The following is a 26,224-nucleotide window of genomic DNA, read 5'->3' as shown; positions in this document are numbered from 1 at the left end:
GCAGCGTTTGACAGTAGTTCGACGGTGTCACGGTATAACATGTTGCCTATGCACCTACCACTGGGCTGGCTCGAATGAAGTGATTAATTGTGAAATGTTGGAAAAATCTGTTTGCCTGTAATAGATAATAGAATAGGCCATGGATACGTACCTCTACCTTATTTATCAGAGACACAAACCACAAGCGAAACGGTTCAAATCTTCACGTAATCACACCTCGCTCAAAACATTCATTTTTGTTTGCATGCACTGCCGGTTTGCTGTTGTGAGTGTGCGTTTTGACGTTTCTCTTTTTTGTCACATGTGTTTTGCATCTGCGCAAGGTTCTGGAAAATTTTGCCGGGTCGTCTGCTCTCTTTTTCATTCCTTCCTAATCGCCCGCGTTGTGAAGTCCGTGTATCTCGTGTTCACGATTTTCGTGCATTGGTGAAAGTGAACTTTTTTTTGTTAGTGAAAATCTACCGTCTGTGATTCGCGTTACGGATTTGTGTTCCCCGAAAATGTCGGCCAACTCAGTGCTTTTGGATTTCTCGCTTGACCCGACTCGCATCAACGATGAACTGTCCCGCAAAGACGTGGTCAAGTTGTGCAAGGAGCACTTGGAAAAGTTCATTTCCGGGCTGAAGATTACCTACGACATGCTGACAGACGATGGCTATCTGTGCATCCTGAATGCCCCCGGGGCAATCATTACGACGATCCGCTTCTTCAACCAAGGCCTCATTACCATCAACATCGAGTACTACCGTGCCGATTGTGAAGCGCCAAAAATTTCCTTCGAAGTATGAATCCGTTTTTCTTTTTCACTGACTTTTCCGCACAGGCCCCCCTATGCGCCGAAAATGAAAGCAAACGTTTCCTATGCCTATTTTCGGTTTAAAAAAATTCTCGGAAATTTTTTAATTAGTTTTCGAAATAGAAGACGGTCAACACTTTTTTTTTTCTCGCGTATATATGTGACGTTGGACAGAATGGTTAAGTTCAGCCTTTTAGTCAGAGAATGGAAAAATCGATATTTGAGATGTACAGCAAGTTAACTTGTTCACTCTGAACCTGGCACAGCTAGATGTATCTATACATTGCCCACCATTGATGTGTGTACAATAAATTTACAGGTATTTCCTCTTTCAAGCTTTCTGGTTCTGCTTTGTGGTGCGACCAGCTAACTCTCTCCATCGCTGGGAAAAATTAACCAAATTTCAAATCTCCAACATAGGTAACGTTTACATTGCAAAATTATGATTGAAATTGATTTACTGGTATACTGCCGCTATTCGCATAACAGTCCCATGTAGATAGGAAATCCACAGGACATAGGACTGTTATGCTAATAGTGGCAGTATATATAGATATAGATCGCTTAGCTCAGTCTCCAGTCAGACAAGAAAGATTTAAAGCAAGACTGATTGAAGGCAGCGGTTTCGATTCTCGATTCGGTCCAGGAAATTTTCGGATTGCAAAGCTTCTTAACTTCCCATGACTATAGAGAATTGAGTATTGTCTGCGTTTTAGCTTTATTACGTCTCCAATGGGATTTTACTTCAGTCCTCAACTTAGTGTCCTTTGAGCACTTCCACAGTTGTTAATGGACAGCTTTCTAAGCCTGTATGTAAAGACCTACAGGGTGACTTCGGTATTAGATGTTCGATATATTTCTCCAATGGTTTTAGAAAAATCAAAAGGGTTTTTCAGGGTCCCTACTTGGTTTATTTACAATTTAGGGCCCAAATGAATGAATTTGTATATTGGTTGGCAAGCTCTACTTATACTCTATGTCCAGGGAAGTCGAGGACATTTCTAATCCGAAAGATGTGCTGGACCGGACTGTGAATTGAATCGGCTTCGGCATGGTAATACCGTGCCTTTGCTGACTAACTGAGGCCACAAATCCATTGCCTTAACATACATTTAAATTGTCAAATAACGAACGGGATTTGTTCTAGAGTCACATAACTCGAAAAAATATTTCAAGTTCGAAAACCTTGTTTTTTTTTATCTAACATGTTTCTATGAACTTCCATAATGGTTAACTCAGAATCTAGGAAAGTGTCTAAAGCTATATCATTATTTGTTTGTTCGTTTTCTATGACCAGAGTCTTGATTTTTTTAATGTCTGGGAACTTTGAAATAGCAATTTGTTTAAGCCTCAAATAATAAATAAATAAATCTGATGATTATATTTTTCTATAAACTAGAAATCTAAAAAACACCTTGAAACCATTTTGGCATTTATAGATAGTTATGGGAATTTAAACATTTAAGACTGAATTTTTGAGTTTTTTAAAGCCATTCTACTGTAGGCTAATTTTGCGTTTTTATTGCGTCTCTTAGACCTACTTTTTTAGTTTTTAAATAATTAAGCCACTTCTACCTTTAGAGACTATGATGGTTTTAGTATGAATACTCTTATCTATCGCCAATAATGTCGTCTTATAGAAATAAACCTTTTTTCGGAACACATTAATTGTAAGCTCAACGGCAGAAACCAACCCTGTTAGCAGTTAGACATTATCGAAAAAAGACAGTTCAGTCTGAGTTTTGAATCAGAAAAACAACAAATCGAATACTCTGCTATCACATATGCCCTTGTCTTCCAAAAGTAATCAATTTGTTTGAGACATGATTTGTAAAAATGATAAGACGCTCGTGGCACATGGTTTTGCAAGCATTGTACCTATTCAATTAACATGCGTTCGGTGACTGAGCAAAACAGAACCTTTTTCGACGGGAGACCACGGCAATTCAATAGGAGTGATAATTGCTCCTAGCAGCGGATTTTGCACATCATGTCGAGTCAGGGATAAAAAGTTTCAGAAACCTAACATTGATTACCGTGCCAGCACCATATTTGACGCGTTTCTAATGATGACGCATTCGTCTATTTTTTATCGCATCTCGATTTTGACTAGATATTTAAAAAAAAAACTGTTACACCATCATCCACTGGAACTAATATTTTCAGAAGTAGGGGTAAGAGGGGCATAGTGAGCATCCCGTGCACCAGCTTGGACTTCCGGCCGTTCGGAACAAATTTATTGGTGGTAGGATCAAGATCATAATGATATTGAACCTACTACCAGTTGATTTGTTTCATGCAGCTAGAGATCCAGTGCAAAACTGCGGGATGCTCACTATGCCCCTCCTCCCCCTAACATTTCAAAAATAATGATTGAAAATGGTCGAACCTTATTGAGTGCGTTCATTTAGGAACCGCTTCGCATATGGTGCCCCCACGGTTCTGTAGGATCCAAAAATAATTACCTTTCTCACAATATTGATGATGTTTAATCCTTTATAGGAGGTCCTTTAATATTGAAATTTTGAAAATTATTATTGTATTTTCTAAATACAAGATTTTTGTAAACAACGGCCTTTTTCTAATTTCCAAATATTGACATGTCTTCGTGGATATTTTCCAGGTTCTTTAAAATGTGTCCAAAATTCGAAGGATTGGATTGGGGCTGTGTGCAAAACACAAACGCATTATTGACGTTGGACTACGAGATTATTATTGATGCTCCATTTTATAAAAAAATCCAAATAACATTAATTTAATACTTTAACTAATCGCGTTTGTATTACTCCATGCGTGGAGTTAACGATGGCATAGTTGGAGATGCCTAACGTCAGATATCAGACCTAAAGTGTTCTTTTTATACGATAGATGAGGAGATGAAAGTATAGAGCTGATAGTTCCGTTAGAGTACGGCAGTGTAAAAATTGTATATAGAGAGTAGAAAGCGAGCAAAGGTAAATTTTGAGAAAGGCACGAATCGGGTTAATCATCTTTTTTACCAAACTCCGCTGTTGGGGTGGGATGGTGAGGGACAGAGATTTGTCATTGTCATTGACAGACTTTCATGCGATATTACCAAAATTGTTTTTCACATAGTCACTGATAGAGTTGATCCTCAAAAAAACCTTCGTCAAAATTTCATTCATTTTCTCGTCAATGACAAAAATTCACCTGAAAAAAAAAGTGTAATTTCGTGCATTCTGAGTCACATTATTGTTATCCAAGCAGTTCAGGACGTAGATGCTTGTGCACTTTAGCGGCCCCATGTAATTGTTTTGCTCAAGTAATTTAATTTCGTTTCAAATGTAGCTAATAAAAAAAATCTGCACATCATTGTCACTGACAATTGACATGGTTAGCCTTGACGATGATTGTTAGCTCAAATGAGTGAGATTTTGCAGCACTGGTGAGGGGTTTTCTCCCCCGCCACCACTGGCAAAAGAGATGATTGCCGATTTGAGGGGGAGATACCCAACAGGGGAGTTTGGTAAAGGAGATGATCAACCCGATTCGTGCCTTCCTCATAATCGACCTTTGCTCACTTTCTACTCTCTCTATATGCCAGTGGCTCCCAACCTTTTCAGCTCCGCGACCCCCTTCCCTTTGTGAACAATTGGGTGTTCCGCGGCCCCCTGAAAAGTACCTTGTATAAATTACGCTGAAATGAATAAAACCATTCATTTGATCTGTTGGTTATTCGTTTTATTTCAAAATACTATGTTAACAACAGCCAATAACTCGTGCAGTGCGATTGTTGTAGATCTCAAATCTAGTTACGATGCTGCATTTGTGATCATGCCAATCTCATATCTCCGCCAACGTTCAATCTGTTTCTTGTCATGGTTTTAATGTAGAGAACAGTGGCGTTGCCTTAACCTCAATCTACCTGTGCACCAACTCTCAAAACATAAACAATTATCAAAATATTGCTTGTAATGGATAGTTATCGAGTTAACTAGAAGATTAAGTGTATTTTTCAACCGATTCGAGTATTAATCAGGCATTAAATCTGTTTTTGAAAGTTGGTGCACAGGTAAAAAGTGAGGTTACGCGACGCCACTGGTAGAGAAGAGTTGAAAATCCGTACGAAGACGCAAATGGGACAAGGATCTTCAATGTCTGCTAGGAGACTTTGGGATACGACATGGCACACCAGAACCACTTGTTCAAATATTTTTCACGGAACAAATCACTAGGTGAGGAATCATTTCTCAGGTCCAAATATTCATCCTGTGTTTCATCAAGACTTCCACATCCATTGAGGAAGAAAACGGATTGCGGACTACATCAGCATCTTCCTGTATCAGCTCAGGGAAACACAGCTCACGTTGATAATCCAGTGGGTGAAAATGAGCAATAATTTCTGTTTAAATATGCGAATTAAGCTCGTTCGCTCTTTTGTCAGTCATACTTCAGAGTCTATTGAACATGGCAACATTTCCAATACTAATCTATCAGGGCCAGTTTTGCTTGAATGCTTGAAGATCTTCTTGCAAGTGAATTAGATAAGTTTGCTAGCCCTCTGAGATGATCTAGCCATCGGCTAAAAATCTTATTAATAAAGTATTTAAAAGAAAGTTTACTGGCCACGTAGTTTCAAGTCCAGCGAATTTCGATGCACAAACATTTATCGAACAAGCGAGTCGCTTAAGTCAACCTTCCACAGTAATGAAATCATTTTTCCCTTGAACTTCCAAGAACATTTTGATTTCTTCCTTCATTTCAAAAGCACGGTTGACAACCAATGCACAACAGTGTAGAAAAGAAGAACCACGTGATCTGAATTAATTTGCTTGTTGAGTTCTTTGAATAAACGAGTGTTCAGAGCTTCAGATTTGACATACATAATAAACTATTTTGATGACAGAATCAAGTACTTTTAACATTAGTTGCGGCAGAGTCTTGCTCTTGCTGAAGGGCATATCGAACACCTGTGGCGTATGGACCAAGCTCTATAATTTATTTCTGAAATCTTGATTTGTAATCAAGCATTGCTAGAGCGCCATCGGTATTAACTCCACTTACTTTTTCCCATTGTAAGCCACCCGATTCAAAAAATGTTTTAATTTTAGGCCGCGGACCACCGGCTGGGGAACCCTGATCTAACTTCTAATATGACAAAACACGTCAATAAACGGCTCTTTACCCAACTTATTAACGAAAGAAAAAGTTGATGAAGAGAATTGATGAATGCTTCTTAGGACATAATGCATTGTTCAGCTTGAAGTGTTCTTTAACCTTGCGACGGTATTCGGGGCTTTTTCGACGCAAACGCACTATTCAATTGACTGTATCTCAGGAACGTTAAGCTCAACGATGTTTAAATTTGGTGACTTTTCCTAACTTTTGGAGTTGAAACTTCTGGCAAAGTTTCACGATTTTTGGTGAGGCCTCTTAAAACAAAAGTCGCACTCTCGCTCTCGCCCTCTGGGTCTTTTTAGATCCATGACTTTTTTTGTTATAAAATGATCATTTTTACTTAGATTCTCAATACGCCTTTTTAATAGACACTAAGCGATCGATTCAGCCTCTGGTGGTGAATAGGAGAAAGCCAAAAAGAGTGTTGTAAGCAGATTTTTTTGCCGTGGGACATAGGAAGAGGAACCACAAACGAAGTGACAGACGGAGCGGCTCGAAAACTTTGGTGACTAACCTGCTATTGTAATTTTTCAGTGTACCACATGGCAACACCACTACTACTGGATTGAACCACATGGCAACACTACTACTGGATTGAACTAGCATTTTCACCAAATGTACTAGAATGTTTTGGTTCTATCTCTTTCACTCTACTCAAAACTGAAATGCATAAAAAAATGACAAAATGATACGCACTCTTTGCACACTGTCAAAGAATCATTGTACACAAAATCAACTTTGTGCAAAACTAAAACAAAAATAATATCCCATCTGGTGGATGATGGCACAAGCTTCTAAGAAAATTCTATTACAGCGAACCACATTATTTTAATTGATTTCTTCGCCAGTTAGTCGTCTGTCACTTCGTTTGTGAGAGGAACACTTGTTCACTTTTCCTGATAAATTAATTCATCTGAGATGCTCAAAAACTTGATCTACCGTTGAAAAATTTAATACTGTATCGTTTTTAAAAGGATCCTGCTGGTGTTCATGAGTATTTTTACGGAGAAAAATGGAAAATTAGAATAGTGCCTTAAAGCCCAAGCGCAATGGCAGCGGAAGCGGAACGGCAGCGAAAAAGCCCGATCTGAGTAAGCCTTCCGAGCAAGCCCCGTAACTTGGGTAGATCACCTTTTCGTGGTACGTTACGGGATGTAAGATCTACCACCGATTCCTAGTCCTAACTTCTTCAAACTAGGGGAACAGGATTTTTCAGTAATCCAAGGAACACATCTTAGTCCTTGTTACTTTTTATGCCTTGTTGATAGTGATAAGTCCTCGGGTTGCCTGGACCGAGGATGATCTTGAAACAATGGAAAAAATGAGTTAGTTAGTCTTCATCTATGTGATTCCTAATCTTCTAATCGTTGTTCCCTAGTTTGAAGTGGTTAAGACTAGGGTTCTGATGCATGGTCATTATCGGTGTCATAGCTTGTTTTTGTTGTTAAGGAATCCAATTTTGACTGACAAAGGGGCGCGCCTTTGGAGGGTGTTCCAACTCCGAAGGGTATAAATAGCGGAACCTTTCAGTTAGAATCGATTCCTTGCGATAAAGGCAAGAATGACAACTGTATCAAAACCGAATACTTCATCATTTCTCAATAGTGATGGAGTAATACGACATGCACTAAACTAAGGACACGGGATATACTACAATAGATCAAATTACTGGTCGCAGTGGTGTTATGTCCCGAACAGAGGAAAAAAAAAAAAGCCTCCCGAGCAAAGTCGGTTAACAAAATGAAAGCAAATCGATATTAAAGTTTGCAGTTCCTATCATAATGAAAACTCATTTTGATTTCAATTGTTGCGACAGAAGTCTGATATCATATTGTGCTTTCATTATGCAGTCAAGACTTTTTAAATCAAAGCAACTTAACTTGAAGTTCTGCTGTTAATTTCTTGTTTAAAATTTGATTTAAGTTCATCTGTTGTTGAACTAACGATTATTGTTTATTTGTTTTGTTTAACACATTTTAGGTCATTCGTGACTAGCCCGAGGTGACATTTCAAATCTTTCAGCGTGAGAAGCAGGATGCTAACCATTTACGACAGGCCCGTATTCAGTCAAACATTATGAATGCAAAATCAGTAATCAAATTGATTTCATTGAAAGCAGAATTAGTTTTCCGTTTGATTCAACAGTGTAAAATTTTGCTCTCATTTTTGCTGTGTTAACCGTTAAGTCAACCAAAATGAGATCAAATGGAGTATTCAAAATAAGTTACATCATAACACAGGGTGTCTACTACCTGGAAAAACCTGGAAAACCGGGAATTCACAGGGAATTTTATTTTTTCTGGAAAAACCTGGAATATGCAGGGAATTTTGGTTCCACTCAGGGAATTTTCCAATTATCACTTCATTCGTAATTCAAAAGAAGTTTTTCGTTCAGTTTATCGAAACGTTTCTTAAGGACACTGAACTTGAAAATCATCTGACAGCTAAGACAACGTGTGCGAACGAGACAAGTTCATTCAGAGAGTCTTGTCACGCTCGCTCTTCACTGATTTGTATGTGGAGGATCAAAATCGCCGTAAAAAGGAAACAACCGAAAAAGAGAGACTGGCAACCGTCAAAAGGAAGCATACGAAGCATGTATTGTATAATAATAAGCATGCCAGACAGCAGGTCTGAGAGCCTACATAGAACTTTTTTAGCTTCAGAGAGGGTCGAAGATCTACTGAAAAATTTGTTTAGCTTCAGGGTAGTTCGTAGATCTTGAGAACAGAACTACAAGCAAATTAAAAGTTATTAACAGAAATTCATAATAAAAAAATCACAAGAGAGGTAGTATATCTTCAGATAAATGTTCAAAAAAAATTTTAAAACTTCAAGCAAGCAAAAATAATTTCAAATCAATTTGTAAAACTATAAGCGAAATTTTGCAAATCTTCAGGGAAATTCGCATAACTTCAGACAAGTCCAAGAATCTACAGTGAAATATAAAGTATTTCACAGAAGTTTGGAGATCCTCGAAACATTATACAACCTCAGAAAAGTTCGTAGATCTTCAGAACAAAGCTACAGAACTTTGAAAAAAAAATACAGGACTTCTGAAAAAATCACAAGAATCTCAGAAATGTTAATGGATCTTCAGTAAAAATTGCAAAACTTCAGGGAAGTTCGGCGATTTAAAAAAAAATATTTACACGATTTCAGGAAAATTTGTAGATCTTGAGAGAGACATTTAAAACTTCAAAGAAGCTCAAATATTTTCAGATAAATTTTGACACCTGAAGGTAATCTTCAAGGAAATTTTCAAATCTTCAGGGTAACCTGAGAGGAATTTACAAAACATCAGAGAAGTTTGCAGATCTACTGAGAAATTTATTGAGCCTCAAGTTTTTTTTTTGTAGATCTTGGGAATAGAGCTACGGAGCTTAAGACAACTTTACAGAACTTTAAAGATATTTGACAGAAAGTTTCACACAAATGTGAGATCTTCAGAAAAATTCGTTAAATGCCAGAAAAGCACCTCAATTCCAAAAACAAATCGCAGCGAAGTACAAAAGTACAATATTTTGCAGAACTCCATGGAAGTCGGAAATAGATAGATTTAAAGAACATCAGAGAAGTCCGTACACCTTAAGAGAAGTCTGTAGAACGTCAGAAAGTTCGTACGTTCTAGAAAAATTTGCAAAACTTCAGCAAAACTCACAGATCTTCGGGAAAGTTCGCCGATCTTTAGATCAAGAATCCACAAAGAAATTTAAAGAACTTTACAAAAGTTCGGAGATCTACTGTGAAATTTATTGAACTTCAGAACAGTTCGTAGATCTTTAGAGCAGAAATACAGTACTTCAGAAAACTTGACAGAATTTGAAATAAATTTTAGGAACTTCAGAAAAGTTCAGAGGGTAGATCGTAAATCTACTCAAAAATTAGCAGATGTTTAAATAAATTTTCAGAAGTTTACTGCGGTTCTTGGATTTTGAAAGACATTTACAGAACTTCAGGTAAGTTCGCTGATCTTTAGAGATATTTGCACAGCTTCAGAAAAATTAGAAAAACTTCAGAATACTTCCTAAAACTTCCGGAAAGCTAAAAAATTTCTAGATAATCTTTTAATTCTTTAGAAAATTGTATAGATGTTCAGAGATATTTGCAGATATTCATTGAATCATGAAAATCTTCAGAGAAAATTACAGAACTTTCGAGAAGTTTGTAGTTTATTAGAAAATTTGTGAACATCAGAGATCATTGTTGATCTTCAAGGATCTTAAATCTTCAGGGATTCAGGAACTTTGTAGATTTTTAGGAAAATTTGCAGAACTTCTGAAGAACACCCAGAACCAGGCATGGAAAATCATTTGCATTCATTTCATACATTCATTTACATTCATTTGCGTCTAACTTTTTTCATCAACAGCATTCCGCAAAATGATGTATAGAGCTTTTGAAGGTTTTGTTATTAACTACAAGTTTTGCTCATAATTCAAATCTGTATCTCTTATGCATCACGAACTAGAGCGGGCAGAACTTGTTACTGTTTTTCAGTGAATGTAAAATACATTCACTGAAAAACAGTAGTGGCTTCTGTTTGCTCTGCTTCGTCATGCATAAGAGATACGGATTTGACTTGTTAACAAAAGTAGTAGCTTATAACAAAACCTACAAAAGCTCAATGCATCATTTTGCGGAATGCTGTTGAAGAAAAAAGTTAGAGGCAAATGAATGTAAATGAATGCACGAAATGAATGCAAATGATTTTCCATGCCTGCCCAGAACTTCAATGAAATCTGTAGAACTACCGAGACATTTGCAGATTGTCAGGAAAGATTGTTGATCTTTAAAGAAATTTTACCGGAGAATAGAAACAAAACTTCAGGGACGTCAGAAGGTTTGAAGACCTTGCAGAATTGAGTTGTTAACAGAAATTTTCAGAACTCAAGGAATCATGTATATCTAGTGAGAACTTTTCTCACTAGCTTGTCTAAAGTTGGTATCGACATCCTGGCGAAGTTTTGAAATCCATTTTCATCTTCATATCGCAGATCTTGATGGACAAGATGAACCAGATCCCTGCCGGTGTTCCTCCTGAGCAACCATTCCTACTCCACAAAGTTCGCCTTCTATTTCTCATTTTATTTAAAATAATAAAAGCAAATACGTCTGCCGAAACTAGAGCAATTTTCCGGTAATTCATGATCGAAGTATTTACCGTTTGATTCCTGATACAGTTTTGTTTTGAAATCTAAATTGACAGTTCTTTCGACATGTGCAAGCAGAGTGAACACCAGCAAACAGGGGGGTTCGACAAAGTGTGTCGAAAGTAAATTCGAGCAGATTTTTCATTATGGTGGCGGTCAAAATCAGACTAAGAAATCAGATAGTCTAAACGGACCTTAAGAGATTTTAGACATGTGAAACCATGATTTATTCTGTCTTGATCTTCCAAACAGAGTTGGACTCAAACATATTATCAAAATGATAATTTGTTTTTGAAAGCATATTGTTATCAAATTTTGATCTATCGTTTTATCGAAATACTATAGACAGGTTTCTTACTTGTATTTATATTCTTGAATTAAAAAAATACTACACAAATACCAAAAAAAAATGTAATATTGATTGACGTAATGCATGCTACTGTATGAATAACTAATGTGATTGCAAAAACCAAATACAATATTACACCCATGGATATAATTTCTTTTCGCAAATTATGTGTAGGATAAATGCACCAATAGTGGAGGTACTTTAGTGCAATGTGTTCCTATGATGGCTTATAGAGTCTCCCTAAGCCGCTATAGAAGTACATTGTACTAACGCATCTCCACTATTGGTGCATTTACTAAACATAAATTGTACAAATTAATATTAAACAACCTATGTGCATCTGTTCTGCTGTAATATTCAATAACTTTTTTGCTGTGCCGACTTATAAGCACCAACGCCCAAGTTTGAATAATCGAAAATAACATAAATCAATAAGTACATAAAAGGGATTCCAGATGGATAAATAGATAAAATAATAATGTGTATAATTTGTATGCACCTGGAATTTTTTTTCATCCGACCTAGAAAAACCTGGAAAACTCAGGGAATTTGATTCCTTGGATTGAGTAGACACCCTGTAACAGCAAATTCTGATTTCAATTTGATCTCTAACTTTGCTCGGGCTACTTGTCGGATTGAAAACTAGTTACAACCAAATCGAATTCGGTTAGGCATCTTGATGTCAATTGTGACAACTGTCAAACTTTCCGTTTCCGTTCCGCTTCCGCCCACATTGCGTTTGGGCCTTTAGTGGTTATGAACATCCGGAAATCTTGAGTGTGAATAGTTGAGGTACAGATCAGTTCAGATCTATGGAAAATCGTAAAATAAGACAATTAGCGATGGAAATTGGCAAGATGTCCAATGAAAAAGGCTTTAATTTGCGTTGTGAAGGCCTATTATCTGCACGAATGGAATGGAAAATGGCTAATCTGACATGAAATTACGGTTAAAATAAACACTAAAGTTGACCGTTAAAATAAAACTAGACCAATATGGTACTGCCGAATATTATTTGACCATATCCAAGTAACATTGCAAGCTTTATAGAGGTTTTATAGCATTCTACAAGTCCAAATCATGGTCTACAGAACCCTTATAAAACCAAAATTGATACTTGGATAAAGAGGCCATAGCTCCACGGTTTTTTTTACGGAACATCCGTAAATGTGATCAATATGATAAACTCGTGTTGCCGAAGACGGGAACCTTGTATCTAGTCAACATGTTAAATTAGGGCAGACAATTCAAAATTTATGTCATACTAGCGCCGCCTGGTTATTGAATGCTGAAATAAACTCGGGACGGGAACCTTGTATCTAGTCAAGATGTTAAATTAGAGTGAATTCTGAAATAAACTCTGTTTTTTTAAATATATGTCTTGTCTATCTGAACAAATTTGCTGAAGACGGGAACCATTCATATGAGCAGGATCTGTAGATAGCGCTATGTAATGTGTATTTAAGATGACGCAACTTGATCATTTTTGTTTTAGGCATCCAGTGCGTAAATTCCATAACTTTGAAAACCTTGTATTCTTGCATATCTTTGCAAAAGGTAGCAACATCCTATATTGTTGGGATCTCGTGATATAAACATCTCTAACATCAAAATATGCCACTTCATGGGTATATTGTTACAATGACCCCTGCCCTCGAGAGCCCCACCAAAAAAGTCTGATATTTTGAACAGAAATTCCACTAAATTAACCTTGGAAATCATTTGATATTTCAAAAGTCCATTGAAATTTCGTTAAGATACGGCAATTTGAATTTGAGGTCACAACGTAAGAATTTTAGTAAGCATTTTCCAATAAATATGTTTCAAGTTTTTTTGGAGCAGTTTTAATCTAATATTACAGAACTCTAGTAGACGCACCTATCCATGAAATAATTAGTAAAATCCATCGACAAATAAAATAAGTTACAGCATTTGAAAGTGGCCTGCACAGACGCCTGCCTGTCTCAGAATCAGAATTTGATTAAAACCAATATTTAAAAAAAAAACTCAAATCTTTAAAATCTCCCAAAGTACCTTAAAATGTACAAGGTAACAAAAAGTGCAACCATGGGTAAATATTCTATGTGTCTCCAGCAGACTCAGTGTACTGTTCTTGAAAAAAGAAAAGACTTAGTGTTCTAAATAGGCCGTTCTTAACCATTCGTTAAACGTTTGTTAGAAATATCACAAAATGATTCACATTTGTTGTTACCAAAATTCCAAATAATGTGACTTACTGATCTTACCATCCCTCAATTGTAGCAAATCAAATCGCTAGAGAATAATTTGCGTCTAAAGTTAGAGGCAAAGCGCTCCAAGCATCTCCCACCGATAAAAAGAGGCAGTAGTATTGACGTATACCTTACGAGCTCAGGTTAGCACTCTTCTTCGCTATAATTTTGTTTATAATCTTACCCTTTCATATTTTTTGTATCACCATACCACCATCTTGCAAAAGTTGCATATCAACCCATCTGCCTCATTTAACCACAAGCAATAGAAATCCCATGTTATTTTCTAATGAAATGGAACTAACCCAAATTTTGATCTAATCATAAATTGTCAGCATGAAACCATCGTTAAGCCAATTGCTTCCTAACAGTATAAATCATCTCAACACGAGTCATGCAAACCACACCGTATCACGTGGTTCATCGCATCTCTTTAAAATGTCACAGAAAGTAGTAGTTTTTGCTTGCATATAAAAATTCTCTTGGACGTCTTTTGGGTAGATTTGCGCTAGTTGCACTAAGCGAGGCTAACAGGTAACGTGCTAGTATACATTTTCTACCTTAAACTGTAATTGTAATTTGATTTGCTTTAACACTTAACAATCCAGGAGTGGATCTAGATTACAATATTGGTTGATTAGTTACTATTATCTAACCTGAGAGACAATTGGCACTAACCCAGCTATCATTATATAATTCGTAATCTCATACTAACGCCTTCTGATAACAGTTAAACAATAACCGACGAATGTGATTGAGACTTCTCCTAGATCCGCGCCTGCCTCTTTTTACGTTGGAGAGTTATTGGACCTTTGAAAACCTTTTCCCGAAATTTGGAACCTAGAATCCTAGATATTTACAGATCGTTTGAAAATGGTTTCTAAATATCTAGCTCTACTAAAAAAATCGAAAAGCTATTTTAACAGATATGCCTATTTTATGACCTTGTTTCCATATTTGTCTACTTTTCCCCTTTTATGTTATTCATACATATCCTACGAATGTGCACCTTTCGAATCACCACCAAACCTCGTTGCTACGATACGCTTTTGTTCGAATCACTCCTCCTCAAAATTCAACAAAAACAACAAACAACAATCAAAACCCCCATAGCAAACACGGGAGCTTGAAAATAGTTTGGTACAGGATCTGAAGCTGAACCACGGTCAATCGCTGCCGGCGTTACAGCGAGGACCCATCACCAAATATTTCCCAACTGCAGGTAAGAATTTGTTCTCCTTTTTTCGATGTTTTGTTTCTCACATTGTTCATAAAAAAAAAATCGTTGTACAGTTCATCGCTGCAGATTTAAATATGTAATCAAATGTTTTATCACTAGTAAACGATATGCCAGTTTAGTCATTTAGGGCAAGGCATGCAAAACCCGAGCAAACGGCTAAATAAAAGCAAATCGATACTAAAGCAAAAAATTTCACCACTCAAATAAAGTACTCAAAAAATGAAGAAACATTCTAGAAGACATCAAAATGCTACACTCCCAATGTGCCACAGTATGAAAATGAGCTGTATAGGGTGTACCACTACTTCGGCATATGGGACCCATTTCCATCATACGCTTCAAGGACAATGAAGACAAATAGATTCAACATAGGGGAATTTACGTATTCTCGGCAATCTAAGCAGCGACCTTCTTTCTATAGCCCTTTTCTCTAAGGAACGCACACATATGCAGTATTGGTTTGTTTACAATCTTTTGCTGCCAGCTGCTCTAACAATTTCAGTCGAAAGAATTGTCAAAAACTGTTTTGAAACGCTTTTACAAAGCTCCAATCTTCTCTAGTGAGAGCGAGTATTGTCGGCAACCAGTTTTTCTTCGGCAACCGTTCCATTTGAACTGCATGTAAATCTGCTGTTCTATTATCGGCAACTCGAAATCAGCTACAATTTGTAGTGCGTGTGTTTCATTTCAAGAAAACCTTGCTAAATTGCTTTTTCTCAGTGGTAAAAGTATAGTCAAATTGAAGCTGAAAGCATAAAGAATCGTTTGCATGCATTCAGCGAAGTGTTTTCGTAAGAAAATCCAGTGAAAATAGTGTTTCAATTTGGGTTGCCGAAAATAGTCTGGCATGCCGAACCGTTATTTCCCCTACTACATTCATGTATCAAATTATTTGCACACGAGTTAAATTACGGCTGCCGTAAAACAAATTCTATTAGATTATCGGAAAACCGATTTGATGGGTTGGGGTGGGTGGTGCCAAAATGGTGCCGCCCCCTAATAAACATAGTGTGCATTGACACACTGTAATCTTTGAAGCATTGTTTATTTGACGGCTGCGGTGGAACTTCTTCTACTTGGAATTAATCCGTAAAACGGACATAAATTTCTAAAGAACGATAATTCTACTCTCCGAAAAAAAAAATAAGATTCTGAAAGCTTTTGAAGACTATTAGTCTGGACTAGAGTTTAAGAATTTTGTGAAAAAAATATCATGAGAATTTTGATTAAAATTCATCAAAAAGAACAACACCTAAAGAAGGAAAACACCAAGATATTTCAAAGTCGAATTCCAAGGTATACAATTGCAGGGCTGGTAGCAAGTCACTTTTTAGTGGCTAGGTCACTATTTTCAAAGTCAGTCACTAAAGTCACTTTATTAACGCATTGAATCAAAGGTTGATTTAGTGACAAATTTGTGATAGAAAAAATTATCAAAAATTAGCGTGTAAAGTCTGCCAATAATCGTTACCAATAGATTGTCAACGGTCCAATTGAGGTTGACGGAAACACGGATTTTTTTTTTTATTAGATTATACATTTTTTTTCATCAGTTCCAGTGCTCTCAAAACTGACATATCACAAATTTCCTGAGGTTTCGAAGAAAAAACTCTTAGTCCAATATCCTGGCTTTTTTACTTCGTGATCTTGAAAGTTTTCCAAGCCTACACATGGCTACCAGTTCAACTAATTCGAAATTTCAATTTTAGCAATTCAACTATCGGTCATCTTGGACAATTTTCCTCGTTTGAGAACAATGAATTTTGACGTAGGACTACATCTTTCGGGAAAGGTACCAATCCAGGGAAATGCAACGAAAATTAGTCAGACTTTAAATGCTAATAACTTGGCCAATAATCAATGGATTTTGATGATTTGTGTGTCGATCGATTTGGCAGTTCTATAAAATTTGTTTAGTATGTAACACATTGTAAATGTAAATATTTAAATAGCTAAAATTAAGAAATATGGAAACGTTCAAATTTTTTATACATTCTTCAACCGCAGGATGCTCACCGCTAACACAGCCATCATAAAGTTGGTCCCTAGCAACACAAGCCGAAGCCACCTAATCATTCATCGTTGCACGTTGGACGGGTCGGCCTCGAGCTTGTTCGCTGCAGCGTGGACATCGTAGCATATTTTCTATTCATTCACCTACATCAGCTAAATACAGAAAAAAATGAGGGGCATAGAATGATAATTCAAATGCTTAAGTAAGCTAAACGTAGAAAGTTTGACTGCAGTCACCGTTTGGCTGCCGAGTGTTAAACAGGGATGTTCGTTGCGTTGCACACTGAAAACGAAACTAACTCATTCGTATGAAAAAAAATCGTAGGTTATTCAATGCATGAGTAGCCTACGATTTAAAAAAAAATCTCCATTCGAATCAGTAAAAGAGGCTCATTCTTTGAGTAATATTCGTTTTCAATGTATTTAGCTTGCCATCTCGGCTAGAAATTGGATATTGGATAGTCAAGCTCAGTGTGCAATTTGCATCAAGTTCCATGTTTTAGCTTAACAGCACGGACAGAAAGCAGGTTTCTGTATTCAGTGAAGTTATTCGGATGGACAATACCTATCGCATGATTGGCCTCTTAGTTCAGAATTCAGTAACATTTGATTCAAAAAGCTTGCTTAAGCAGTCTACATTCACTGAAAACGAATCTTATTCAGAGAGTGAGTCACTTTTACGTAGGTTTTTTTTTCTCTGTTCGGGACCTAACACTGCTGCGACCAGTAAATTGATCTATTGTAGTATATCCCGTGTCCTTAGTTTAGTGCATGTCGTATTACTCCATCACTATTGAGAAATGATGAAGTATTATTGGTTTTTTTTTACAGTTGCCACTCTTGCATTTATCGCAAGGATCCGACTCAAATTGAAAGGTCCCGCTATTTATACCCTTCGGAGTGTTGAAACACCCTCCAAAGGCGTGCCCCTTTGTCAGTCAAAATTGGATTCCTTAGCAACAAAATTAAGGTATGACACCGATAATGACCATGCATCAGAACCCTAGTCTTAACCACTTCAAACTAGGGAACAACGATTAGAAGATTAGGAATCACATAGATGAAGACAACTAACTCATTTTTTTCCTTGTTTCAAGATCATCCTCGGTAGACAAAGCCGAGTCTTGTCACTATCAAAAATGCCTAAAAAGTAACAAGGACTAAGATGTGTTCCTTGGATTACTGAAAAATCCTGTTCCCCTAGTTTGAAGTAGTCAGGACTAGGAATCGGTGGTAGATCTTACATCCCGTAACGTACCACGAAAAGGTGATCTACCCACGTTACGGGGCTTGCTTACGATTCAAAAGGCTTGCTTAAGCAGTCTACATTCACTACAAACGAATCTTATTCAGAGAATGAGTCACTTGTACGTAGGTTACTCATGCGCTGAGTGACCAACGCTTTTAGAAATGTATCCTTCCGAATGAGCAAAAGCTACTCACTCTCTGCGTTTGTTTCGTTTTCTGTGTTTCGACTAGTTAGGAGACTGCTATCTCTAGTAATGTTATTCAGATGGATAAGACCTATTGAATACTGGACACAGGGTGACCAGTGAACCGGGAAATTGGGAAAAAGCCGGAAATTCTAAATCACCGGGAGAAGTCCGTGAATTTCGATGAGGAACCAAGAGAAAATATACTTCGTCCTCTCTTTGGAAAATAAAAATCTTCTCAACTAGGGTTTATGATCTAATTTCTGTCCTAGTAAGCACAACCCGCGCTTTACCCCTTTTTTCTGAACGAGTTTAAACAAAAAATGGAATATTTCTGTCAAAGATGACTTCGAAATTTATTCACCTTTCCATACGTACCGTTGGATTTGATAAAAAGTTACACATTGTTGAGATATTGCTTAAAATATTACACTGCTTCTTGATTCCCAATTCGTCCTATGAGTTTCAATTCCGTCCTAACGTATTGAAACGCCATTAGATTGTCTTCGTCCTACGGATAAACGTAGAAAAAGGGGATTCGCTAGGAGCGCTTCTTTTGTTTTGAGAACAATGAGCGTAAATATTTATAAAATGCGCACTAATAGAATTAATGTTGTAGCTATTGAACAAACGCATCGGAACATACCTATTATTGATTTGTGCACGGTAAAATCATTGATATTATTGATCTTTTTTGATCGATAGAACGGAAATGGGCGATTACGACGAAGTAGCGCTCTACCCTACTAGATTTTCTGGATACAATCACTTTGAAGAATTTATTCAATAATTTTGATGCATATTTAAAATTTAAAGGAAATTTTAGAATGAACTCTAAAGCTAATAAGGTAGGGTAAATGATGGCTTCGGCAGCCATTGACTGTTTTCGGCGACCACAATTTAAACGTTAATTTCGATGTATTTTCTCACTAAAACACTTCGCTGAATGTACTTGCACGATTCCTTAGTCTTTCAGCTTCAATCCTAATACATTTTTACGACTGAGCAAATCTGTTATGCTAGGTGTTTCTTCAAAAGAAACATAAGCACATCAAAATACAGCTGATTTCGAGTTGCCGATAATAGAACAGCTGGTTAACACGCAGTTTAAACGGAAAGGTTGCCGAAGTAAAAGAGGCTGCCGACAATAGTCACACTCACCTGAGAAGTTTGGAGCGCCTTAAAAACGTTTTCAAACCGTTTTGGACAGTTTTGTTGATTGGAATGGATAGAATAGCTAGCAGCAGATGAATGTAAACAAACAGACACGTCATATGTGTGCGTGACACTGAGAAAATGCTAATAGAAGTGCGGAAGCTGCTTAGATTGACGAGAATACGTAAATTCCCCTATGTAAAATACAGATTCCAATGGAGCTTTTGGAATTATTTTTATAGAGTTTTGACTACAACGCCAATTCAATTGTTTAAGTTAGGTCAAAGTAGAATTATTAGGTGGTTCTGTGTGAAATTGCATGACGATTGTTAAAAGGATTACAGGTTAATTTCTAATGAATATTCTAAATAAATTTCGAGAAAAATGTAAAGAGAGTTCTTATGAGAACTTCAAAGAAATTCCGACAATATTGAGTTCTGAGGGAATTTGAAAGATAATTTCAAGTGAATTCTAATGAAAGTTCCAAGGGACTTCCATGAAAAATATCAAGGGTTTCGAACTTTCATTTAAATGTCTAAACCATTTATTTTGTTTTTATATATTATTAAATGGAACAGCAAAATAATCTCGTAGTTCTACGTCAGAAAGTTGTCTAGGTCCCAGAGCTATGATTTTTATCTATGTTTGAGGTGCTGCAGAAGTTCCTATATAGGGTGTCCCAGAATGTACCTTATCTTACCAATCAGGCTAAGGCCTTCTTGTCCTCTGCTGTCCGAAGAAGTCGTCTCCACTCTACTCGATCCATGGCCACAGTTCGCCAGTCTCGTAGTCTGCGAAGGGTCCGCAGGTCACCTTCTACTTGGTCAATCCACCTTGCCCGCTAAGCGCCTCTTCTTCTTGTTCCTGTTGGGTCGAACAATTTTCACTGAGTCGTCGTGCGGCATTCTTACGACGTGCTCAGCGCACCGTAGTCGCCCAATTTCTGCAATGTGGACGATGGATGGCTCTCCCAGCAGCTGGTGCAATTCGTAGTTAATTCACCTCATCCACGTTCCGTCATCCATCTGCACTCCACCGTATATGGTACGCAACACCTTCCGTTCGAAAACACCAAGGGTGCGTTGGTCCTCCACAAGCATAGTCCAGGTCTCGTGGCCGTAGAGGCTGATCAGCGTCTTGTAGACAGTCAACTTCGTGCGGTGGCGAATTTTATTCGACCGGAGCCTCCTCCGGAGTCCAAAGTAGGCACGATTCCCTGCCATAATGCATCTTTGAATTTCTCTGCTGGTATCATTTTCGGCGGTCACCAGTGAGCCCAAATACACAAACTCATCGGCCACCTCGATTTCGTCACCGTCAATCTGAACTCGGGGTGGGAGGCTAACATTGTCTTCCCTAGAACCTCTTTCATGTATTTTGTCTTTGATGCGTTGATGGCAAGTCCGCCTAGCTTCAGCCTTCAGTCTGATGTACGTTTCCGCCATCATCTCAAAGTTCCGTGACATACCAGAATGTCTAAGCACGATTAAAAAAAACGATAACGTAACACTGTTTACAGCAAATTCGATTTTTATTTCGTATTCATGTTCTCTTTCTTTCTTATATCGCAGTTCCACATGCTTTCGAAAAAAAAAAACGTAGAACTCTAGGATCAGTTTCGAGGATTGACCATTATAAAAGAAATTTTTGATCTTGCGGAGGACAGTCCCATGGCCTTCTAGGTACATGTTTATGTCACGACCACAAATTAATTTATATATGACAGTTCCAAGTGTTTTCGAAAAAACCGTGGAGCTCTAGGATCAGTTACACACATTGACCACTTTTCTGGATTTTTTGGATCTTCCGGAGGACGGTTTGATGGTCATCTGAGTCCTTGATTATGTCACGATCCCAAATTCATTCTAATATCACAGTTCCTAACGTTTTCAAGAAAACCACGGAGCTCTAGGATCAGTTTCATGGATTGACCATTTTTACGGATGTTCCGGATCTTCTGGAGGACGGTCCCATGGACACCCAGGTTCATGTTTATGTCACAACCCCAAATTGCTTCTATCATCACAGTTCCTAATGTTAAAAAAATGCGGAGCTCTAGGATCAGGACCGTGGATTTACTACTTTTACGGATGTTCCGGACCTTCCGCTGGACGGTCCGATGGCCATCTGGGTCCATGTCCCAAATTCATTCTTATATCACAGATCCTAATTTTTAAAAAAACGCGGAGCTCTAGGATCAGTTTCATGGATTGTCCACTTTTACGGATGTTCCGGATCTTCCGGAGGACGGTCTCATGGCCATCCAGGTACATGTTTATGTCACGACCCCAAATATTTTTTTTATATCACAGTTCCTAATGTTTTCAAAAGAACCGCAGAGCTCTAGGATCTGGTTCATGGATTGACCACTTTTACGGATGTTCCGGATTTTTTGAGGACCGTTCCGTTGTCTCCAGGATCCATATATAGCAACCATGACTGTTTTCTGGCTAATTGTGAACATTTGTGCCCATTAATCTAAATTACAGATCTTGCGCCACTTGCAAAACCCTACAAACACACTTTTCAAAAAAACGTGTAACAACTCTTTTCGCTTTTTAGAAAAGTAGACGACTCTATTTCCAATCTTTTTGCAAACAAAATCATCTACAAACCCTAGGAATTCTAAAGGTACCACAATTTTTGAAATTCAATAAGAAATGGCTAAGTTATGACATTGCAAACTTGCCGTTACACGTTTTTCGGAGGCATCGTATTCGGAGTGTTAAAGCAAAACGTAGAGGTAAGCTCTTTTAAAAACTCGAAACCGGTCGTCTCTCAATGTTCTCTCGATAGTCTTAACAAGCAGGTCCGTGATTGTTTAATTGTGGTCTAAAAGTTTGATAAATTTTTAATAGTTTACTAATGATAAATTACTATTATCTTTGGTATAAAATCTTACATAAAATCTGAATCTACGGGTGTGAAAAGAATTTAAATCCAATCCGGGTATTTTGAGAAAATTTAGTTTTTAATGTTTAAACAATTCTTATCACAGTGTATAAGGTAGATCGCTACTTCGGCTTAATCGCCCATTTTGGGCCTATCGAGCAGAAAACATCAAATAAATCCATTTTTGCAGAGTTAACAAGTCAATTTATGCGTTTGGTACGATACTTTAGTTCAAAAGCTACCGAACCAAGTCAACAAGAAGGCGTGATATTAATTGTTTACACCCATTTTTCTCAAAAACAAGAAGCGCTCCGACCGGATCAATTTTTATCTTCTTCCGATAGACCGAAGTGAATTCAATGGTGTTTCAATGCATTAGGCCTAATTTAGAATCGGTAGGCCGAGTTTGCGGTCAAGAAGCAGTGTTAGATTTTTAAGAATATCTCAACAATTTGTATCTCTTTAGCAAATCTTACGGTACGTTCGGAAAGGTAAAAAAAAATTAGAAGTCATATGCAGTGAAAACATTCAATTTTGTGAAAAAAAAATCACTCGAAAAATAGAGTCAAAGGGCGGGTTGTGTTTAGTAGGCCCAAAATTAGGTCTAAGCTCTATTTTTTCTTAAAGGTGATTTTATTATTGTTTGTTTCAAATTGTCGCTGTAGGATTTTCTATGGCGACGGTTTTGCTGCGTTTTGACTTCAATGAAACAGGCAATGCAGTTTTGAAAGCCCTTATGATTTTTTGACAGCCTTTATGATAAATTAGTTCGGAAAAGTAAAAAAAAAATAAACGAAATAGATGAAACGTTAAAGTTTTGATAATTCCAAAGATTCATTAACCCTTTGTTGGTACCTTGGGGTCGATATGATCCCAGGCAATTTAATTCAGGAACTTTCATGAACATAATCAAAATGCGGGAGAATTTTAAATAAGTATAGTAAGCTCCAAAAAATAGGAGAAATTTCAGGGGGAGTTCAGTTCCATTAGTATCAGAAAATTAACGGGAAATTTTAAGAAGTTGCCAGATTTTTAGACGTAGGAGATATTAAGAAAATTATGGAGGTCTTCAGAAGTCCAGAAGACGAAAGCTTAAAAATTCGTAGGACCGTTCAATTAAATTCAGGGCAGTACAACTTCAGGAAATAATAGAGAACCTCAGAGTAGTTCCATTAACATTAGAGAAATTACATAAATTTTAAAAAAGTTTCGAGAATTTCACCAAATTGTTAAAACTTAAGATCTATCGACAGATAGCAGACCTGGGTTCAATCCCAGTCGGCGCCGTCGGGATGTTCTGAGGCATAACATCTCTGATCACGCCTTCCTTCGGAAGGGAAGTAAAGCCGTTGGTCCCCGGTTCATGAGTTGATGGGTCGATAGGTAGGGCCAGGTGTGGGAGCTGCCTCCCTGGCGTCGGTAGCATTGGTGCTCAGCACGGAAAACAAGATCGACGGAAAACAAATCAAAGAAAAAAAAACTCACAAAACAAACAACAACAAAAGGGTAAATGACGGCTTCGGCGATACCTTAATTTATTATCGTTAAGTGGTTAAACAAAATCCTTGAGAGCTCAATTTAAGACAACCGATGCTCTGAAACATGACATGTACCCTAATGCAAAAAATAAGCGGCGCCCTAGGATTTTGTTTACCCCTTGGCGATAATAGGTAATGCCAAAGCCATATTTTACCCTACGTGAGAAGAACTTAATAGTTACAAAACCAGGTGCCAGTTTAAGAAAGAATTAATCATTCGCCAGGTCTCATGCTTTCGATTAACCAATTAAGTTCATCAGGTTCCTTCCATCGACTATCCGAAAAACAACACTGAACAAAATCATTCCATTATTATGCTGCGACATTCAGGCAACTAACTAATTGAGTGTTTTCTATTTTCCAGACGAACGTGTCATCGAATACGACATCGACAAGGTGCTGTACGACAAGCGTTCGGAATTCCAGAAGATTCAAATCGTACACTCCAAGAGCCTCGGTCATATGCTAGTTCTGGATGAACTTCAAAGTATGTAGACACGGATAACATACGTTTTGAATACGGTATCGAGCAATTTTCCTTTTCCCCACAGACATAGCTGAGGCCGACCTGATCTACACGGAAACATTGATGCGCCGAGGTATAGAAAACTACAAGGGTAAGGAAATCTGCATTCTCGGTGGCGGAGATGGAGCCTTGCTGTATGAGCTCCTGAAGGAAGATCCCAAGCACGTGGTGATGCTGGAGATTGACGAGCTCGTTATGCAAGCGTGTAACAAATACATGAACTCCATTTGCGGCGACGTGCTGGAAAAACGCAAGAGTGACAATTATGAAATCGTCGTTGGTGATTGCATGGTGTATTTGAACAAATACATCAAAGAGGAACGTAAATTCGACTACGTCTTCGGTGATCTTACGGATATCCCGATTTCGGACACCCCAACTGGTGAGATCTGGGATTTCATTCGAGTTATTCTCGAATCGTCGTTCAAGGTTCTCAAGCCAGGTGGCAAATTTATGACCCATGTGAGTACTGATAGTAATGGTAAACACGATTTTCTCTTCTTCTAATCATAAACCATTTCGAATTACAGGGTAATGGAGTAAGCTGTCCGGAATCTCTAGAGATGTACGAACAACAATTGAAAAATCTGTCACCAAAGGTAAACTTTACTAAGTGTAGCGCATTTGTGCCATCCTTCATGGAAGAATGGGTATTCTATCAAGTAAAGTGTGCGACGGCAGCCGCAGCCGACGTTTGACTTCCATACCAAGACCAGGCGAATGGATTCGAAGCTCAAATCGTCTTTCGGAAACTCCTTGGATTATCCTACTGTCAATGGTGCAGTAGACCTACTTCAGTAGCGAATATAGAACATCCACTTCTTCCAGTCTCGATGTCAGTGCACACAACGTTTAATAGCATTTCTCCTTACGGCACCACGATACTGCTCACAATACACAGTAGCAGATACATGTTATAGTAGCACGTTAATCAACTATTTAGCACATTAATTCAATTCGCTAGCGATAAGGTTTTAGACTTGCTCGACTTATAAGAACCTCGTAAGTGACCATATACTATTAGGTACTCCGTGAAGCAGCATTTGCTACCTCCTTAGTCTATTTGTAGGTCTGAATCTGTTTTAGTGTCCTAGGTTTAGCAGAAAATAAACAAAGCACAAATTGTACTTACCAGCTTTTAAGCAGACATACTAAATGATTAGTTCCTTCATTTTTAAGTTCCTGTTTAAATTCAGACTTGGGTAGGGAACCGAGACTGTATCGGACAGTTTTTATTGCGGTTCACTTAAATTTGTGATTATTTCATGAATTCGATGTTCAATAACCAGCGTGACGAAGAAATTAGTACATTTTGCCTAAACCGTGTTAGTTGTATTAGTTGAATAAACATCGGATTCGTGAATAAAATACTGATTTCAGTGAAGTGTTTGGTTCACTATCCAAGCCTGTTTGAATTGATACCTATTATCACAAAATAAATTAATACGCCATGATGTGTAACAAAACATCAATATTGTGAGAATTCAATTGAACTATATGTAGTAGGTGTACGTTGTCGCAAATTGTGTACGTAAATGTGAGGTCATAAGAAGAACGAGAAAGACAGTAATAAACCCGGTACCTAACTCGAATGCTGTTACAATTCTGAACAGAAATAAAGATTCTGAATCCATCCTGAAAAAGTTTGACCTTTGTACATATCACAGTCTTTATGTTTTTTTTTGTATCCACATATACTTTATTATAGGGGAAAGTTGGGCAAGATGACCACCATAATGAAAGTCGAATAAAATTTCAC

The 26,224-nt window shown here is 37.6% G+C and overlaps 1 protein-coding gene across 2 annotated transcripts; it reads left to right on the top strand.

The window, feature by feature from the left end:
- Positions 1-295: 295 nt before the first annotated feature.
- Positions 296-25,297, top strand: Sms (spermine synthase). 2 transcript variants are annotated; one of them, XM_065229700.1, is made up of 5 exons: positions 296-782; positions 13,700-13,811; positions 24,304-24,426; positions 24,491-24,927; positions 24,996-25,297. In XM_065229700.1, exons 1-5 carry the CDS (start codon positions 501-503, stop codon positions 25,161-25,163), a joined length of 1,122 nt encoding a protein of 373 aa, XP_065085772.1. In that variant the 5' UTR covers positions 296-500; the 3' UTR covers positions 25,164-25,297. The 2 variants fall into 2 exon arrangements, with proteins under 2 accessions (XP_065085772.1, XP_065085773.1); XM_065229701.1 differs by lacking the exon at positions 13,700-13,811 and adding an exon at positions 14,782-14,890 and having other exon boundaries at positions 299-782.
- The last annotated feature ends 927 nt before the right edge of the window (positions 25,298-26,224 follow it).

The sequence above is a fragment of the Ochlerotatus camptorhynchus genome, unplaced genomic scaffold, assembly GCF_037179485.1.
Source record: "Ochlerotatus camptorhynchus isolate MF236.1 unplaced genomic scaffold, CSIRO-AGI_Acam_v1.1 ptg000319l, whole genome shotgun sequence".
NCBI classification, from domain to species: domain Eukaryota; kingdom Metazoa; phylum Arthropoda; class Insecta; order Diptera; family Culicidae; genus Ochlerotatus; species Ochlerotatus camptorhynchus.
This window is presented reverse-complemented; position numbering and strand designations above follow the sequence as displayed.

Bases quoted from the DNA above. Each gene is read 5' to 3' on its own strand.
- Sms (XM_065229700.1), top strand. From the start codon at position 501: ATGTCGGCCAACTCAGTGCTTTTGGATTTCTCGCTTGACCCGACTCGC. The intron at 783-13,699 runs GTATGAATCCGT...CCTCAATTGTAG, and splicing joins CGCCAAAAATTTCCTTCGAA to CAAATCAAATCGCTAGAGAA. The intron at 24,928-24,995 runs GTGAGTACTGAT...TTCGAATTACAG, and splicing joins GTGGCAAATTTATGACCCAT to GGTAATGGAGTAAGCTGTCC.